Source organism: Rhododendron vialii, chromosome 8a (assembly GCF_030253575.1).
Source record: "Rhododendron vialii isolate Sample 1 chromosome 8a, ASM3025357v1".
NCBI lineage: Eukaryota > Viridiplantae > Streptophyta > Magnoliopsida > Ericales > Ericaceae > Rhododendron > Rhododendron vialii.
Genome location: NC_080564.1, coordinates 29,720,331 through 29,738,892, shown reverse-complemented (window position 1 = coordinate 29,738,892; position 18,562 = coordinate 29,720,331). Strand labels below are relative to the sequence as shown.

Below are 18,562 nucleotides of genomic sequence, written 5' to 3'. Positions count from 1 at the left end.
AAAATTCTTAAATGCGGTCTCTTATAAATTTTTTCTATCTTTCTCTCCACTTATTTCTCTCTAAAAAATATCTCTCAAAATTTCCAAACGAACAAAGCCATATATTTCTCAAAATGAACCCTCTAAAAGTCAACTCTAGAAAAATGGACTATACGATTCAGCTCCCCATTTGTAAGCTCTTCTCAACTCATATTTATGATCCAACCATTCACATTTAGAGATTGTCGAGAATATCGACTGAAAATTAACCGGTTTGGTTGTAAAATTTGTAAAATTAAGACCAACCAAATCGATTTGGTATCTAAAGATAAATGCATTTAAAAATTATATCAAATAAAATAATATTCGATCAATGGGACGAGCTCTCGAGAGTGAAATGAATCATCCAAGGGAATCCAAGAAGGGAAAAAGGACTCGCGGATCAAAAAAAAAAAAAGGACTCGCATCGCAAACAGAAGATTGGACCGTCAAGTCCTTTCGTTTCTACTGCCTACGAGTAAGGAGATCCGACGGCCTATAATCGCCCGAAAACACTTTCTAAAGTCCTCCACCGTACCGAATCATAGCCCACCCTCCCTCTACAAAACCCGAAAACCCTAAACCCTAATCCGCACTCCCCCCCCCTCCCCCCCCCTCCTCTCTGTCTATCTTTCGCGGCTCTAACATAAACACATACAAAAAGCACATATACATAGAGAGAGAGAGAGAGAGAGAGAGAGAGAGAGGTGAGAGAGACATCGCCGCCGATACACTCACGTAATGGCGCTGTACGTTCTGTACGAGTCAGCCTCGGGTTACGCCCTGTTTCTCGCCCACGGCCTCGACGAAATCGGCCAGAACACTGAGTCGGTTCGTAACTCGGTCTCCGATCTCAACCGATTCGGAAAGGTCGTGAAGCTCGTCGCTTTCACGCCGTTCGAGTCCGCTCTCGACGCTCTCAACCAGTGTAACGCTGTCTCCGAAGGTGATTTTTGCACTCTGTGTCTCTCTGTGTGTGTTTGTGTGTAAATAGGTGTGTGTATCGTTGTTTTTAAAGGTTTTGTGTTAAGTGTTGCATGCAGCGGTTGATTTGTTATGGTTTGTCTGATCCTAAGAGAAATTTGTTCATGTTTGTGGTCAAGCATTCAGTTGAGGAAACATGGTAAGTAGTTCAAAAAATGGGATGGATAAAAGGATAAAGTGATGCATGTGCATGAGTGTGTTGTTTTGTTGTTAGTTTCGTTTTTTGTTTGGATGCTGAGAAAATGGGGGGAAACGAAAGTAATTCTTAAGATTTTGTTAGAATTTGGGACCTGAGAGTAGTGAGAACTGAACAAACATTAACTGCTAGCTGTTCTATTTCAGCTGGATAATTTTGATGTTTGGCAAGAGTTGAAGATTGTGTTCTTTGGTTTGTACAACCAAGGGGCGTTTCTGCCAAACTAATTGGACTAAATCCCTTGTTTTCACGGATTACTGGACAAGTCATTCTCCTCGTATACCTCAACTAAAATACCATTTAGCGGAAACAACTTGACTATTGTCATTAAACTTGACTATTGTCACTAGCCTGTAGTCCAATAATATAGCAGAAACGCACACCCTAATATTGGCGACTTGGTGGCTTAAGTGGAGCTTCGTTGAACATGAAAACTATCCCCTTGTTGCTAAATAATTGCATTAAACCAATCGAGGGATGGTTCTTTAAACTTCACAGTTTCCTTGGTGAAACAAAATGAGGCCAAATTCTGGCTTTCGTTGTCCTGGATATTGTTGTTAGGGTTTCAGCTAAAAACAAAGAGATTTCTACAACCTTTTTCTTGAGTTAAGATAGGGGATATAAACTTCTCTCTTCACATTTTCGGCTTCCATGTCATTCTGTTGGATTGTTTGCTTTTGTTTGCGTCTGATTTATTTGTGATTAGAATTCCTTCATATGCTGGTTTTACTTAAGCTTTTGTTTTTGGTCTTAGGACAAATGACAGATGAGTTGAGGAACTTTTTGGAGCTAACCCTCCCAAAAGTTAAGGAGGGAAAGAAGCCTAAGTTTAGTTTAGGAGTTGCTGAGCCTAAGATTGGCTCCCATATTTTAGAAGAGACGAAGATCCCCTGCCAAAGTAATGAGTTTGTTCTTGAGCTTCTTCGTGGTGTGCGTTTGCATTTTGATAGGTTCATTCAGAACCTGAAGGTTTGCATTTTGATTTTCTCGTTGCTTATCTCCCTCTCAAGTTTCAATGTTGTTCCTCTTATGATCTTCGTTCTTCGGGTCCTCATATTATCTGCATGACATGTTCTTCAACTACTGTAGCCTGGTGATTTGGAGAAAGCCCAACTTGGTCTAGGACACAGTTACAGCAGGGCAAAGGTCAAGTTCAATGTAAACCGTGTCGACAATATGGTTATTCAGGCTATCTTCCTTCTTGATACTCTTGATAAGGATATCAATTCCTTCTCCATGAGAGTCAGGTTCGTTACTAAACTAGTTAACACTTCATGATTCAGTAAATCTTTGAAAGCTGTTAACCTTGATGGGCAACATAATGAGCACAATCAATTTTTTTTCCGAACATATTCCAGTAGGGTTTTTGTTAAACTTGTTTTCTGATTTGGTGCTTATTTGCAGAGAGTGGTACTCTTGGCATTTCCCTGAATTGGTGAAGATTATCAATGATAACTATCTGTATGCCAAAGTTGCGAAATTTGTTGATAATAAATCAGAGTTGTCCGATGAACATATCCCAGGTCTGACTGACATTGTTGGAGATGAAGACAAAGCAAAGGAAATAGTAGAGGCGTCAAAGTCATCTATGGGTAGGGTTTGTTGGCCCATTGCAGATCTTTTTAAAGCATAGTTTTCACCTCAGAAACTGATCAATTGGATTAAAGCAATACAAAAAGCACAATTGTTGGAACTGTTTTTGCTAGAATTCTGCAAACAGCCCATTTTTAGAGACAATTTTAGCTGTTTCATGTGCTCCTAAGAAATGGATCCATAAAAAGGCTACAGTTTTGAAAATTCCTGTTGTTTTTATGTTTTCTGAAGACACGAAGCACAGATCACTAATGAAAACAAGACAATACAAAATGGGCCTTTGTTATCTCATCTGCAGAGTCCAAAGTTATTCATTTGAGGTGTATATATGTTTTCAGGACAGGACTTGTCTCCAATTGACCTAATTAATGTCAAGCAATTTGCCCAGAGGGTGATGGACCTCGCTGAGTACAGGAAGAAGCTCTATGACTACCTGGTGACTAAAATGAGTGACATTGCACCCAATTTGGCTGCATTGATTGGTGAAGTGGTTGGAGCACGGTTGATTTCTCATGCTGGTAGCCTAACCAATCTGGCAAAGTGCCCTTCTTCTACCCTACAGATCCTTGGTGCAGAGAAAGCGCTCTTCAGGTGTCTACTAATTACCTGACACCATGTTAATTTGCTGCGATTGCAAAAATCAGTTAATCTTCAGATCCTGTTGTTTAAAAGGTCAAAAGAATAAGTAAAAGACCATGTTCAGCTCATCCTTTAGCCAAAATACAAAGTTCAGAGCCAATTGGCACTTCTTCCACTTACAGTGGCTGTTTTGTGCGCTTAGATCTTCTGACACTGTAAATTCTTCTTGTGTATTATTTTGTCTATCAGAAGTGCAATACTCAATTCATTTACTGTTTTGACTTTAGGGCGCTGAAAACCCGAGGGAACACCCCAAAATATGGTCTCATATTCCATTCTTCTTTTATTGGACGGGCATCTGCTCGAAACAAAGGCCGAATGGCTCGTTATCTTGCAAACAAGTGCTCTATTGCATCTCGCTTAGACTGTTTCTTAGGTAAGCCTTTTATGACAAAGAATGTAAAGTTAATGATTTCTTATCTCATGGTCGCTGGACTTAATTCTGATTTTGTTTTGAATGCAGATAAGAATACCACTTCTTTTGGGGACAAACTCCGTGAACAGGTTGAGGAACGACTTGAATTCTATGATAAGGGGGTTGCTCCTCGGAAAAATATTGATGTGATGAAATCTGCCCTTGAAATTGTTCAAAATAAAGGTGGGTGAAAGAGCATTTGATTGTGGCTCATCTCCTCTCTAAATTTTGAAAATACTGAGTGATTGATTGATGGCAGAATAATAAAATTAACTGTGTGTCTATACGGTACTGGGAGGTGTGTGCTAGATGAGTAGTCTCTGGAGCACTCAGAAAAATGTGTTCCTGTGGTGGTGCTGAATGACTCGAGAGCAAAACTTGGTTAGAGCGTAGGTGGTCAAACAGGCAGGAGAGTCTCGTTATTCAGGAGGGGTGAAGAACATTTCTTTTAGAAGGTTCAGGCGTGATAGGCAGGCCCTCAGGTCTGCAGCATGGTGGGGATTTCTATGGATTGCAGAAACTTAAAAAAAGGAGAGACTTAGGCTTTAGGGACTTGGACTACTGACTGATGTGTATGCTTTGAGTCATTTCGTTATAACTTTTAGATTAGATGGCTTCCTTTGGTGTACTCTCTCTCCTCTTTTAGGACCAATAAATATATAGGCCACCTGAGGGGAATTGGACATGCCACGTTTGGGAATCCTATAGTCATAGCCAACAAACCACAGAACCCCGGGTACCCCAAGCAACTTGAGTGTCATCCCAAGGCCACGTGGTGGTAAGAGGGTTGGATAAGGCAAGCAGATGGATGTTGGACCCATGTACCTAGTAAACATGTTTGCGTACAGAGATTCATCAAAACAAGGCAATTTCATTGTGATTAAATTGTCGATGTATTTTCTTTTCTTTTCCTTCATCCTTTCTCCCGCCTTTGCACTGTTCAACTCGTAGTTTGTAAGGATTTCGAGGCCAGCTCTCTTAATGCAGAGACTCAAGTTTGAGAGTCTCAGTTCTTCTTAACTTGCCTACCTATCAAAAGTGAGAACCACGATAGCATTTGTATCACACATTTTTTTTAGCTCCCGCTAACCAAATTGTCCTCGTGAGTTGATTAGTGAACTCGACTTTTGCAACATTTTGTTCTAGTCTGTACCTCACTCTCTCTCTAAATGCTGTTTGCAGATACTGAGATGGTAGTGGAAAAAGCACCTATTGAAGCTTCAGTAAAGAAAAGCAAGAAAAAGAAGTCAAAAGCAGAAGCTGCGGAAGACAGTGATGTAATGGAAGAGGATAAGCCAAGTGCTGCTACTAATGGGGATGCTTCTGAGGAGCCTAAAAGCGGAAAGAAAAAGAAGAAACGAAGAATGGAACAGGAATCGGAGCCGGAACAGGATCAGACGGTTGAGAATGGGAATGGTGTGAACAGGTTGAATGCAGATGGGGGATCGGTGAAGAAGAAAAAGAAGAGTAAGGATGAAGATAAAGAGGATCTTCCAGCTGCTAGTGAAGGAAAGAAGAAAAAGAAGAAGTCAAGAAGCACAGATGAGGACTGAGTGAACTTTTGCAACATGTGGTTGGGGTAAGTTCAGGTTGATGTGGATCTGTTTTGCTGCTTTCTTTAATGCTTTGACGTATTAGCGCCAGAAAAGGGTCATGTACCTGTGTGCTCATTTTTGTCGTTGCAAATTCTGATCAAGATTTGGTTTCAAAGAACTTGCTATGCTCTATGTTTAGGTTAATGAACTTCTATGTATGTTATGGTTCGATTTCAGTTCGTCTTGTGGTTTTTGGGAAATGTGTGTTTCCACTGAAATTTCTGCATCTTTGAGAAGTTTGGATTCATTTGAAAGAACACACAGCAGGGAGGGAAGCTCCTTCCGGGAGAAGTGCGTAGGCACGTTTGATGTACACGCCCATAGGCCCGTTCCGTTTTTTTGTTCGTCTCGGCCAGTTGTCAAGCAGTTTATTTTTAAAACCATTTTCAATACTAGTTTCCTCAAGGCAAATGTATTTTGTTCACATAGCTACCGTTGTTGACCAACTGGAATTTTTAAATAGTAGTATTGACCAAAGTGAGCAGTTCGGATCAAATAACCGGACTCCAACAATAGATGCAAAAGCAGCAAAAACATAGCAAGGAGCCTGAAAATGGATGGGTAGTGCCGTTCCGCTTTCTTTTTAAACTTTGTTTTTCAAAAAGAAGGTCATTTCAAGCTTAAATATAATGAAAATGAAAAATAATTTTTTAATTTTTTTTCGCCGTTTAAAAGATTTCAATGAGATTTATCAAATAAGATTTATATTGATAAGAAAATTATTTGCGTAAATACATCATTTTTAGCTTGAAATTACCTTTTTTGAGAATCTGGAACACCAGACCCACTCCAACTGGACTTGATAGGATCCATCCAATTTTTGAAAGTTCTCTTGAATAAAACCTCATTGGAAACAAATAAAATATACATTAATTAAAATTTAAAAAAAGAAACAAAATCTACCCTTATTCGGCTTGCAAGAGTGCTGAATAGTAATAGTACCGACTAATTAGAGGTCAACAGACTTATAGCTAAATGACACTAACTCGTCAGGACCGGCTTTGGGGTGAGCTCAACAAGCCCCCGGACTTGGATAACCCTCCACCACGGGGCAACCAAAGAAAAAAAAAAACATGAAGTAAGGCATTACAATACCTCATATAGACATTAAAATGTCTATATTGATTAATCTTACTCATTTAATTTTAACATTAGAAGGATTTTTTGCTATTTTTTTTTACTTTAATTTTTCAAGAGTAAGTGTAATTAAGTTGTTCAAATTTCGTTCAGATGTGTTTTTCAATTGTGTGATTATAAGATTTTATTGGGAAGATAATAGTTTCCAAATGGTATGTGGTTGTTTATCAATATATTTGAATATTCCTATTATAGTTGCTTCAACGGAGACTGGAGAGCAATTTTTCTTAGTTGAAGTAGATAGAAAATTACATTCGAACATCCATGTTACACGAGAGATTAAGTAGATTCGCTATGATCTCAATTAAAAATGAATACATGAATAAGCTAAAGTATGATGACTTAATCAAAGAAGTTGCTTCAAGAAATGCATGAAAAAATTGTTTACTTTGAATTAAATCGTGGTAATCATAAAACAATATAACCGGGGTTATATTTTGATTTTGATTTTTTGATGTAATTCATGCTAGTTAAAAGCAAAATGTAACATTGAATAGTTTTTTTTTTTTTTTAATGTCTCTATTTTTTGTAACTTAATATTAAGTGGGCAACCAAGCATGAGGTCGGGCTTGGGTAACTTAAATGTTGGGGCCAGCACTGTACCTCGCCTCTTCTACATGGAAATTGAGGGTTCAATTCTCGCTAGGAGCGCAAGTATTTAGTGTGGTGGTTGATATCCTTTAGGCTAAAGAATAATACTACTAATTAGAAGATCTCCCGTCTTACCTTTTTTTGCACTCAAACCCAAAATTTTTGAGTCATTTTTTTAATTTTTTTTTAAATATCACTTGACTCCTTTGATTCAAACTCAAATTTTAAGTCCAATGAAGGAAAATTTAATTTTGTTGGGTAAATAAGGAAAATTTTATTTCTTACTAAAATTTGGTGAGACGATTTTCTTTCTCCCAAATTTACAATCATGGTAGTGGAGCTTTTCTTCAAAAAAAAATTTGGTGGAAAGCAAGAATGAGAGAAAAAAAAAGACAAGAATGTCTTACAAAGTGGTAGAAAACAATTTTCTCATACAACTAACTAAAGCTAGAGAGCTTGTTTTATTTTTTCTGAAAAAATGTGCTGAAAAATTTATTTTCTGGCGATAATAAAAAACAATTACTCTGAATTTTTTATTTTCTTACAAAACTTTCGTCCAAATCAAATAGATGCAGTACGAAACTAGTAGTAAATTTCTTTTTACTTTCTTTTATTTCACTCTCTCTCATTTTCACTTTTTCCTATACTCCTAGTATTGTTCTTGCTAATTAAATCGAGTATTCATTCCCGAGTGAGAATATTTTACTCGAACGAAGCTTTTCAGTAAAATCTCCAAGCTCTGGGCTTCAATGGCGTCGTCTATGGCGCGGATCTTCTCCCTCCCTCGCTCTACCACCACCACCACTCCCATATCCCACCTCACTCTCTCTAAAACCCGCCCCTTCTCCACCACCGCCACCACCACCCACCACCAACTCAACCTCCCATCCTTCCACCCCTCCCCGGACGCCGACCAAATATCCCAACTCCTCCTCCACCACCACAACCCTTACCACCCCACCGAATCCCCCCTCCAACTCACCGGCATCCTCCTCTCCCCGAACGTCGTACACCAAACGCTAATCCGCCTCCGAAACGTCTCCAAAATCGCCCTCTCCTTCTTCCACTGGGCCAAGTCCCAGCCCAACTACCGCCACGACCCCGCCGCCTACCACCTCATGATCGACGCCCTCGGCAAGGTCCGCCAGTTCGACGTCGCCTGGCAACTAGTTATCGAGATGGATAATTTGAAACTAAAACCTAGTTTCGCAACGTTCGGGATCTTGACCCGCAGGTTGATCTCCGCCGGGCTAACTCGCCAGGCGATCCGCGCGTTCGACGACATGGAGAGTTTCGTCGAGAAGGAAACGAGTCGCGACGAGTTCCGTTTCCTTCTCGATACGCTGTGCAAGTACGGGTACGTGAAGGTGGCGACGGAGGTGTTCAATGAGAGGAAGTCTAGGTTTGGAGTTGATGTGAAAATGTATACGGTTTTGGTGTACGGGTGGTGCAAGATAAATCGGCCGAAAATGGGGGAGAAGTTTTTTAGAGAGATGGTGGATAGGGGGATTGAGCCCAATGTCGTTACTTACAACGTGCTGTTGGATGGGATTTGCAGGAAGTCGAGCTTGCATCCGGAGGAGAGGTTCGAGAGGACTATAAGGGACGCGGAGAAGGTGTTTGATGAAATGCGCGAGAGAGGGATAGAGCCTGATGTCACGAGCTACTCGATCGTGCTTCATGTTTACAGCCGGGCACATAAGCCCGAGTTGTGCCTTGATAAGTTGAAGATGATGAAGAGTAGAGGGATATGCCCGACGGTGGTGAGTTACACGTCGGTTGTCAAGTGCCTTTGTTCATGTGGGAGAATTGAAGATGCTGAGGAGTTGGTTAATGAGATGGTGGGTAACGGTGTTAGTCCTACAGCTGCGACTTACAACTGTTTCTTTAAGGAGTACAGGGGAAGGAAGGATGCGGACAGGGCTTTGAATTTGTATCGGAAGATGAGACAAGAATTGCAACAGTTGCCCAGTGCGCATACGTACAATATTTTGGTGGGGATGTTTGTGAAGTTGGATCGAATGGAGATTGTGAGGGAGATTTGGGACGATATGAAGGCTAGTGGGGGTGGACCAGATTTGGATTCGTACACGTTGTTGATCCACTCGTTATGTGAGAAAAAGAAGTGGAAAGAAGCTTGCCAGTTTTTCGTAGAGATGATAGAGAGGGGGTTGCTTCCGCAAAAAGTCACTTTTGAGACTCTGTACCGCGGGTTAATACAGTCGGATATGTTGAGAACTTGGAGAAGATTGAAGAAGAAGCTTGAGGAAGAGTCCATAACATTTGGTTCAGAATTCCAAAATTATCACTTCAAGCCATATAGGAGGTGATTTACCACCATGGATGTCGCAGTGTCCAACTCAAAATCAATTGAACAAGAGCGAAGTGGCCCACATAGCTCGTATTATAACTTGGGAGGTGCTATACAAGAGGGCAGGGAAGTGAACCGGTCCGTGAACAACTTGAGAAACCATTAGCGTTTGTAACTGCAATAAGTAAGTGTATGTTGATACTTTTTAGATATATGAATGTTCTTTATTGTAACTCCTTAAAAATATTCTCATATTTTATTACTTGCGTGCTTACAGTTGATGAAGCAAGTGTTGCCGAACAACTATGTTAGTAGAAATGTGAAGGGTTGGTAGAGGTAAAGGTAATTCATTGTTTTTTGAACAAATTGATCAGTAGCATGTTTATCAGTTAAGAAATCAAGTAGTTCTGTCCGTTATCTGTATGCACCTGGGATATTTGGTATTAATATGATTGTGGAGTTTGCGTTTTAGTGTATACTGTGCTATTGATAGCCATCACTGCAGTTTTCAGTTCTGGTTTTTGTGGCTTTGGTATGTCATTTGGAAGTCTGAAGTACCCAAAGACTAGCATGAATACTCCCTAAAGTAGTCCATGCATTTTTCGAGTCTTATAGTCAGTATGTTGTTTTTTTTTTTTTTTCATCTTGTGTCTGTGTTTGAGCGCACCAGTGTCGCATCTTTGGAGTTATTTCTTCCTTATTTCATTTTATGTATTGTCCATTCTAGTATTTAATCATGTTTTTTCTCTGGTTAGTCCGAAATTATTCAGCATTTTGTGATGTTCTCTTACGTTAATCATCCTGTCATACCATCTGTGCTTGATGTCATACGGGAAAAGATTAACTTGCCATGGCAGTGGCAGTTTCTTTGTGTCTCAACTAAAATAACTCTCCTAGTTTTTAATCATCATGTTTCATTTGAAGTTTAGGTAACCATCGTCTACTGCATAACCAACTGAACTGGGTCATGGAAGGAGGCCTTTTTTTGTCATCTGGGTTTTCTCCATTGACGTTCAGCAATTTTGCGGAATCACAAGCTGATTGTTTGCTCCAGAGGACTCCAGTGAGGATTTCATGTTGAGAACCAGATGTTTTATTAACTGGATGGTCTAGTAGTGTAATTCTCTTTCTTCCATCTGTTTTATTAACTGGATGGTCTATCGGTGTTTTCGTGCTGTTGTGGCAACGAACGGCGGTTATTTCTAATTATGTTGGGGGTTAATAGTATTCGACTACAGTCTTTGAGAGGCATCTTTTCATCCTGAATTATTTTACCATATCTAGCTTGCCTCATCATATCAACTATCTTGAGGCCTTGTAAATAAATGTGCTCATATGGGACACAAAGCCTTGTACATTTCATGGCCTCAGGACAAAAATCGACGAGAAGAGGAGAGAGAATGGATGGGGAACAAGTATCTGCTCCATTTCCTTGATTATGATGAAGCTGAGAATAGGAAATATGTCATACGGGCTTGATTTTAATTGCACCAGCATCACTTTTTTTGAAGAAAAAAAATTTGTATCTTTCCTCTTTATTTTCTAAAATTCTGGAAGTACACGAACACACACAAAAAACGGATCGGATTTATGAAGTTCGGATCATATTCGAGCATTATCAGATTCGGATTTATCGGATTCGGATTCGATCTGGTCCATTGACAGGCCTAATTGAAATGTAACCACTATTGGTTGAATGGAGAGAGAGCTTGAAAACAAGGGGGGTTCGACTAGTTTCATGGAGACATCGGAGGGCTCGGTTGAGAGGAGTGTTGCAAGATTGAGCGAACGTGCTCGGTTGAAGCCGGTCGAGAGGAGTGTTGCAAGATTGAACGAACGTGCTCGGTTGAAGCCGAGTACAGTGCGCTTGCATTACCAACCAGAATGGTGTAGTCCTGCTCCTGCAAAAGAATTTGGTGGAATGGATGGGATTGTTGTGTTAAAGATTGTGTATGATCAAAGAGAACAGGAGTTAAAAAGGTTGGGTTGGTAGTAGTACAAGTAGGCACCAGTTATGGCTAGTTTATCTATGATTCCCTATGTATGGTCTCGGACGGGGAGGGTAGATGCTGTCAACTAGTGCGCAATGCGCCTATTATAAGGCTTATTTTGAGTCAGGCTATTTTATTGAAACCGTTCATTTTCTTCGGCTGTTAGCTGTCAATAGCGATGTGAACAAAGTATATTGGTCAAAATTTCTAAAAGTGATTTTGATAATCAGAAATGTTACACACACAGCAAAAGTGCACAGATTTTATGTACAGATTTTTTGTGGGGTCCACTACGGGTCCCACACAAATAATCTAAGCCGTTCATTAAATGTAAAACATTTTTTCAAGGGCCTCCGCAAAAAATCACCTTAATCCAACATCTATAAGTGCTCGATTCAATCATCTAACTTTTCATTATCTTGAAATTCGAATGAAAAGTTAAATGATTGTATCGAGCACCTATGAGTATTGGATTGAGCTGATTTTTCGCGGAGGCTTTTGAAAAAATGTTTTACATTTAATGAACGGCTCGAATTATTTGTGTGGGACCCGTAGTGGGCCCCACAAAAAATCTGTGCACTTTTGCTGTGTGTGTAGCATTGTTGTTTGATAATAGACTACGTAATTTTTGGTGCATCAAACAGTATCCGATCTACATGATTTTTGATACGATTGAAGCTCTCGACGAGATCTACAACATGACTCTCTCTCTCTCTCTGGATTATAGTTGTGAACCCAGGATGGGCCCACAAAATACAAACCAGACACTTGCTGGAGTGAGGAAAACATGGGAGGAGCCGGTCCAGGAGAGGAGCCGGTTCAAATATTAAAACAGTTCAAATTTAATTTAAATTTTCTGATGCTTCAAGGTTAGAGTGAGGAGGTTGAAGATGAGATTATTAGGGATGCACTGAGATAGAAAGTAAGATTATATGTCTCACAATAAAGTCTACGAACACATCTATAAAACACAACTCCGGACATAAAATAACTAACTAACATCATTCAGTCGAAGAAGAGGACTCACTACATTCAAGATAGGACTGCGAGACTAGTCGTATCCAAATTGTAGCATTGCTACCATACTTTTGAAGCACTAAATTGAGGCTTTGTTTGAAACTTGGAGATGGAAAGAGAAAGGAAGAAAATTTTAAAAATTCTCTCCCCCTTCATTTGGTTCTTAAGGAAAGAGAGGAGAAAATTCTACAGGCAAACTCTATAATATTTCCTCTAATTTCTCTTAAACCTTCTCACTCATTTTCTTCTTAATTATACTATTTTCTTTCATTTTCCCCTTCCACCCCAAGTTCCAAACAGAGCCTATGGTTTTGGACTGAGAAAAAATAGGAGTGTATTTAGAAGCTCCCGCCGCTTGAGCTTCAAGCGTTGGGATGTCCGAGAAGAAGTAAAGAACCAAATTCCAACCTACCAAATTTGAACCAACCCAACTCTCTCTCTCTCTCTTTCTCTCTGAAACTACACTCTTCAGATCGGAAACTTAGACAGAGAAAACCCTCGGAGAGGCCAACAATGGCGAGCCCTTCGTCCCCGAATTTGGAAGACATTCCTTCAACGGATCTCATGACCGAACTACTGCGTCGAATGAAATGTTCCACCAAACCTGACAAACGCCTCATTCTCATCGGTATTATGCCCTTCTTTCCCCCCCTTTTTACAGCAGCGGTACATGATTTTACCCATGTCTTGTATATCGACTTGGGTTTGCGCATACCCCGTCTCTCATGTTCGGTTAGTGGAATTCCGTTAACTACGTTTAGATCCGAGGTTTTACCGTTTCACTAGTATTATTTGGTTGGAGAATTTGCAGAAATTTTGTGACAGTTATTCTTGTTGTTTGAGTTTTAGGATAGCTGTTATAATTGTTGTATGGGTTTTAGGGGTTGGGGTTATAAATTATGATGTTTTGGATGGGCTCGTTTGTTTGCGTGGTGTTAAAAAGACGGGATAGAGAACACCCAGGATATGGGTGGGATATAAGTTCCTCTAGGTTAGAGAAATGGTGGGGGAAAAGAAGTGAGGTGTTTGTTTTGGTTGGGATTGTGACATTCATTTCCTATTTTATGCTCGTGCAAACCACATGGGGAAAAACAGGAAGGGCACAAGTGCACAACAGTCGCATCTATTAGCTCTTGATGGAGATGATATGGAATCCCACCTCCCTTATGGGATTTCATATCCTGGGATATAGGCTGTATCAGGATATGTAATCCTGTCCATATTACAGTAGCAAACACTGGACTTTTGGACCATGGCATTACATATCCAGTACCACCCTCAAATCCCCCCAAACAAACAAGCCAGTTATAATTGGACGAGTCTAGTGGCGTTAAGATGCCAGTTACAAGCGGTTGACAACATTGGTTTGCCACTTGTTTTCATTACTCCTAAGTTTCGTTTGTTAACTTTGTTTATTGCAAGTTGTAAAAGTTCGCCTAGCCAATAAGTACTTGAACTTGTTTTTGTCCCGTAGCCAGGGACAAGGTCAGTGCTGTATTTTCCCAGCTTCACTGTTAAACCTTCAATGATTTAATGTAATCACTTCGCAATAAGTAATAGGAGAGAGAGTTCAAAATTAGTACATGTATCCCCAGTTCACAATCTTAAACATGAATGCCGTGCTGCTGACCGCACTCTAAAACTTAACCCAGTTTGCAATCTGAGACATAAATTCCCTGCCTGTTGAACAACACAACACAACACTTCTCTCTCTCTCTCTCTCTCTCTCTCTCATCAAACAAATGTAATTCTATAATTTTATTTCACTTTATGAGTGGTTGGTGGTTGGTTTCAGATTATTTTTGGTAGGAATTATAGTACACTTGATAGGTAAACTAATTGGTTGATATATTAGTCTGCCTACTTTGCTGCTTCCAATTCACTACCAGAGCTATTAACTAATGAGATATTACGGAAAAACCATTATTCTTTCTATATGGGGATTGTTTCAATATTTTTACTAGAAGGAAAGAGAATTCTCAGCTTTAATACTTTCATTTGTTCTCCTCTCTCTTTTGGGTGGGGTTATGGGTTTAATTGGTTGGAATCTTTCAATGTTATTTAAAGGAAGAAAGAAATCTGACCTGGGAGAGTCATTTATTTCAAATTTTCTGGAAGTCAGAGGAGCTTTATTTTATTTTGAAGAATTTTTTAGATTGAAAGTGTTTGCTTAGTGTCAGGTTTGAACTTCTCATAAACAAACTTAATTCAATTATGGAGGGAGATTTATGTTAGAGAGGCTTGTACTCTACTAACATGAGAAACTTTACCTGAACTTGTTTGCTTCAAGTTGAAAGAAGCTTAAATTTATAGGAAATGTTGAGTTCTTCAGTTTTGATTTATTCAGATATGGATGCTTTTGATTTTGATGAAACCAAACTGCCCATTAAACAAGTGTACAGATCTGAAGAACTGTTTTTGTGATTGTATCCCATTTCAAAGAGCTACCTGGAATCCCTCTATGTTAAAATTTTTGTTGTTTTGTCTCGTCAAAACTAGTTCAGTGTTCATTTTCATAAGAAATTAAAGTTTGACAGGCCCACCTGGATCTGGAAAAGGCACGCAATCACCAATTATTAAGGATGAGTACTGCTTGTGTCACTTGGCTACTGGTGATATGCTTAGGGCTGCTGTTGGTGCTAAAACCGCTCTTGGGATTAAGGCCAAAGAAGCGATGGAAAAGGTGGGTTTCTGTTAAGGTGGTCTCATAAAATTTGATTGACGGCTACATTGGGTGGCTTTCCCTTAAAGCCTTCTTATTAATATATTTATTTACTTATCAAAAATTTTTTTTTGATTGACGGCTACCTTGTTTTTCTTTTAGTCTATCGGCTGTAACTGTGTTTCTTTTATTTAATCAGGGAGAACTTGTTTCTGATGACTTGGTTGTTGGAATAATTGATGAAGCTCTGAAGAAGCCTTCATGTCAAAAAGGTTTCATCCTTGATGGATTTCCAAGGACTGTTGTCCAAGCACAAAAGGTCTTGCCTTAGTTTGAGATATGGACATTGGATTAACTCTTGAAATGCATTATATCATATTTATGTTTCCAAAGGATGTCTTACTTTTTTCTTTTCTATGTAGCTTGATGAGATGCTTGAGAAGCGTGGTGCCAAAGTTGATAAGGTTCTCAACTTTGCAATTGATGATGCTGTCTTGGAGGAGAGGATTACCGGTCGCTGGATCCACCCTACTAGTGGTCGGACCTACCACACCAAATTTGCACCTCCTAAAGTACCTGGTGTGGATGATGTACGGAATGTTAATGTTTACCTTTCTTTCTTTGTTCATATTACTGTGAAGGTGCCTGGAATTATTATTGCAAGCATTCATAAGCTTTGTACCATATAAGGTAAAAGCATACAGCCTACTCTTGAGCCTTTTCTGTTGCAAGTACATCTGGGGAGATAGTTTTTTTGTTACTCGTACTGGGATAGCATTCTTGCAACACAAGTATATTTGTTTTACTTTTTTCTGTATTGTTGTTGGCTCTTTTTGGCTGTTCTGCACCTTTGTTTGATTTTCTATCATACTGGTAACTGGTTGATGATTACAGTTTAGAATGAACTTGCATTTTTTCTGACTTTAAAGTATTTTTAAAGGTCACTGGAGAACCTCTGATTCAACGTAAAGATGATACTGCAGCTGTTCTCAAGTCAAGGCTAGAGGCATTTCATAAGCAAACTGAACCTGTATGGTTTTCTTCTTCTTTTCATTTGATGTGATCTCATAATATTCTGGAAAATTGCGTAGTCTAGAACTTTGATGATGTTGAATATTCTCGAATAAGATAGCATTAGCTCCTTCAGATAAGGATACTGAACCAAGAGTGTTAGATATTGGAATTGTAGCATTGGTAAGTAAAAAATTAGTGTGTTGGAACTGAGCCTAGCATGATGGAAAGGACGAGGGACATCCGGTAAGACACGCTTCAAAGTTCATGGTCTGCGCAGTGTAAAGAAAATGGAAACATAGAAGAATGCGGGTTTGGCTGCAAGAGAAAGAATATCTCATGTTTCAGTATGTTTTACGGGAACACATTTCCTCATAGTGTGTTAGGCAACTTAGGATAGAAGAGGAAAGAATAATTGTTTATCCTCTTTTTGTTTGATGAGCTGAAGTGGACACTTGAAAAGCGGGATTTTGAGGGAAAGTGGAGTCCTTCCATTTCTTTTTGGTTCTTTCCTGACTCCTCCTTAACTAAACAAGTGATAAGAGCAGAGAGAATTTTTGAACAAGTATCCAGTTGTCTCGATCCAAACTGTCCGTTGCAGATGGAATGATAGGAAGTGGTTGAGAAGTAGAAGTTACCTATGTCACATGGACCCTTCTAAATGTGCAAAGTACGTGTGTCAGACAGTTGAAAACTCAGTAAGGTCCATGTCTGACATGTTTAGTTGAAACCATTCACCTAGCAAGCATATCTTGTGATTCATATTTTTTCATGAACTGTACATGGACTCCTAAATTGTTCTTACATGAAGATGAATAGTTTGGCGCAGCGCATCCTCATATCCTTGACTCCTGGGATGAAATGCACCAAACTACAGCTATATGATTATCATTATCCTACTCTTGACTAGCCTATCATTAAGTAATTGTTTCTGGGTCGAATAAACTTGGAAATATGGTATAACTAAACAATTGAAGACATCTGAAAATTGTTAGGCATTCGGGATCTCAATGATTCGATGAGGACATATTTTATCATGTAAATATCTTACTAGTAGATTAGTTACATGTCTGTATCTGTCAATGGAAAGAGAAATCCTGAAAGTTAAGTCAAATGTTACCAAGGCCAATGGATCACACCAAACAATGCCATATGAATATCCCACTATCGACTACACTCTTCCCACTGAATGTTTGTAAACCTGTTTCAGGATGCCAACCTCCCTGCTCTTACTCTGATCTTGGATGCGTATTAAGGGTCTTCTGTTTATTTTAAGCTATATTCTGCTGTTCCAGACTATATTTATGCCTTGGGTCGAAAGTTACCAAGCATCCTGATGGTGTCCTTAATTTGAAATGCAGGTAATCGACTACTATGCCAAGAAGAGTATTGTTGCTAACCTTCCTGCAGAGAAACCGCCGAAGGAGGTAACTATCGAGGTTCAGAAAGTGCTCTCATCATGAAGACAAACCAATCTTACTTTAACTTGGAATTGGGTTAAACATTTCATACTGCAAGATTTTGCTCAGATGTGTATCCTCACATATTCCTATATCACTAACCCAGCGGCCATTCATTTTGTGTTGCTTTACTTTATACACTGGTTTTATGAGCTCTCGGGATGGGATGAATCTCCAAAATAAACAATTAGTACTAGAACTTATCAGTCTAGTTTGAGAATGCTGCTTTTGTTTTTTTGTGTGGTGACTGCATATCAGAAGTTAACTAGTATTGGAAAATGGATTCAGTGCAGATTTTGGGAGGAGTTTCCATATATGGACATGCTTGAAATGTCGTAATAGTCCCTTCTCACAAGATGCAAAATTGTTCAAGCCTACAATGAAATTGAGATATGTTTTTTGACAGTTCCTATTCTCTCTGTCCCCTTTCGTCTCAGTGAAAAATGGTGAGATCGTGAGATTGTTATGTTAAAATAGATACTAAGTTTCTAGAGTGGAATCCATTTGTTTTTTTTCGATGCCAACCTCGCGGTTTCTCTCTGTATTTTGTCTACGAAATTTGTGTGACTGAGCTTACATATCCGTCTGGGACCAGTGAGCTGTACAAGTTGGGCTCGTTTAATAGAAATTGGGGAAAATGACGGCCCATGACGTGTTTTGATAATTAATACCCGCTAAGGACATGCTGAGAACATTTGAGAACATTTGTTAATGCTGAAAATATCCTTGGAAGGTATTAATTATCAAACACGTCCTTGGCGGTCATTTTCCCTAGAAATTGCATGAAAGGGAAATACAGATTATTGAAGGTTTTTTTTTTTTGGGTGGTCAAGAAAGTCTTGGAAATTGCAAAAAAAGTATTCTCTGTCCTAAATTGGATGACAATTTTTCATATTCGTGTTAATTTCAATTCATTTAATTTTTCTATATGAACCTCAAAAA

At 39.2% G+C, this 18,562-nt stretch overlaps 3 protein-coding genes across 8 annotated transcripts; all 3 read left to right on the top strand.

The window, feature by feature from the left end:
• The first annotated feature begins 614 nt into the window (after window positions 1–614).
• LOC131335142 (nucleolar protein 56-like) lies at window positions 615–5,619 on the top strand. The gene is made up of 8 exons (XM_058370368.1): window positions 615–964; window positions 1,953–2,167; window positions 2,288–2,445; window positions 2,603–2,790; window positions 3,130–3,382; window positions 3,658–3,806; window positions 3,894–4,028; window positions 5,028–5,619. Exons 1-8 carry the CDS (start codon window positions 760–762, stop codon window positions 5,396–5,398), a joined length of 1,674 nt encoding a protein of 557 aa, XP_058226351.1. The 5' UTR covers window positions 615–759; the 3' UTR covers window positions 5,399–5,619.
• A 2,241-nt stretch (window positions 5,620–7,860) lies between these two features.
• On the top strand, window positions 7,861–10,738 carry LOC131335140 (pentatricopeptide repeat-containing protein At2g13420, mitochondrial-like). Of its 6 annotated transcripts, none has more exons than XM_058370363.1 (3): window positions 7,861–9,663; window positions 9,757–9,815; window positions 10,409–10,738. In XM_058370363.1, exon 1 carries the CDS (start codon window positions 7,918–7,920, stop codon window positions 9,496–9,498), a length of 1,581 nt encoding a protein of 526 aa, XP_058226346.1. In that variant the 5' UTR covers window positions 7,861–7,917; the 3' UTR covers window positions 9,499–9,663; window positions 9,757–9,815; window positions 10,409–10,738. The 6 variants fall into 6 exon arrangements, with proteins under 6 accessions (XP_058226346.1, XP_058226348.1, XP_058226345.1 ...); XM_058370365.1 differs by having other exon boundaries at window positions 10,404–10,738; XM_058370362.1 differs by having other exon boundaries at window positions 9,757–9,821.
• Window positions 10,739–12,657: 1,919 nt separating this feature from the next.
• LOC131335139 (adenylate kinase 4) lies at window positions 12,658–18,025 on the top strand. The gene is made up of 6 exons (XM_058370361.1): window positions 12,658–13,115; window positions 15,025–15,170; window positions 15,349–15,468; window positions 15,572–15,739; window positions 16,090–16,179; window positions 17,522–18,025. Exons 1-6 carry the CDS (start codon window positions 13,001–13,003, stop codon window positions 17,621–17,623), a joined length of 741 nt encoding a protein of 246 aa, XP_058226344.1. The 5' UTR covers window positions 12,658–13,000; the 3' UTR covers window positions 17,624–18,025.
• The last annotated feature ends 537 nt before the right edge of the window (window positions 18,026–18,562 follow it).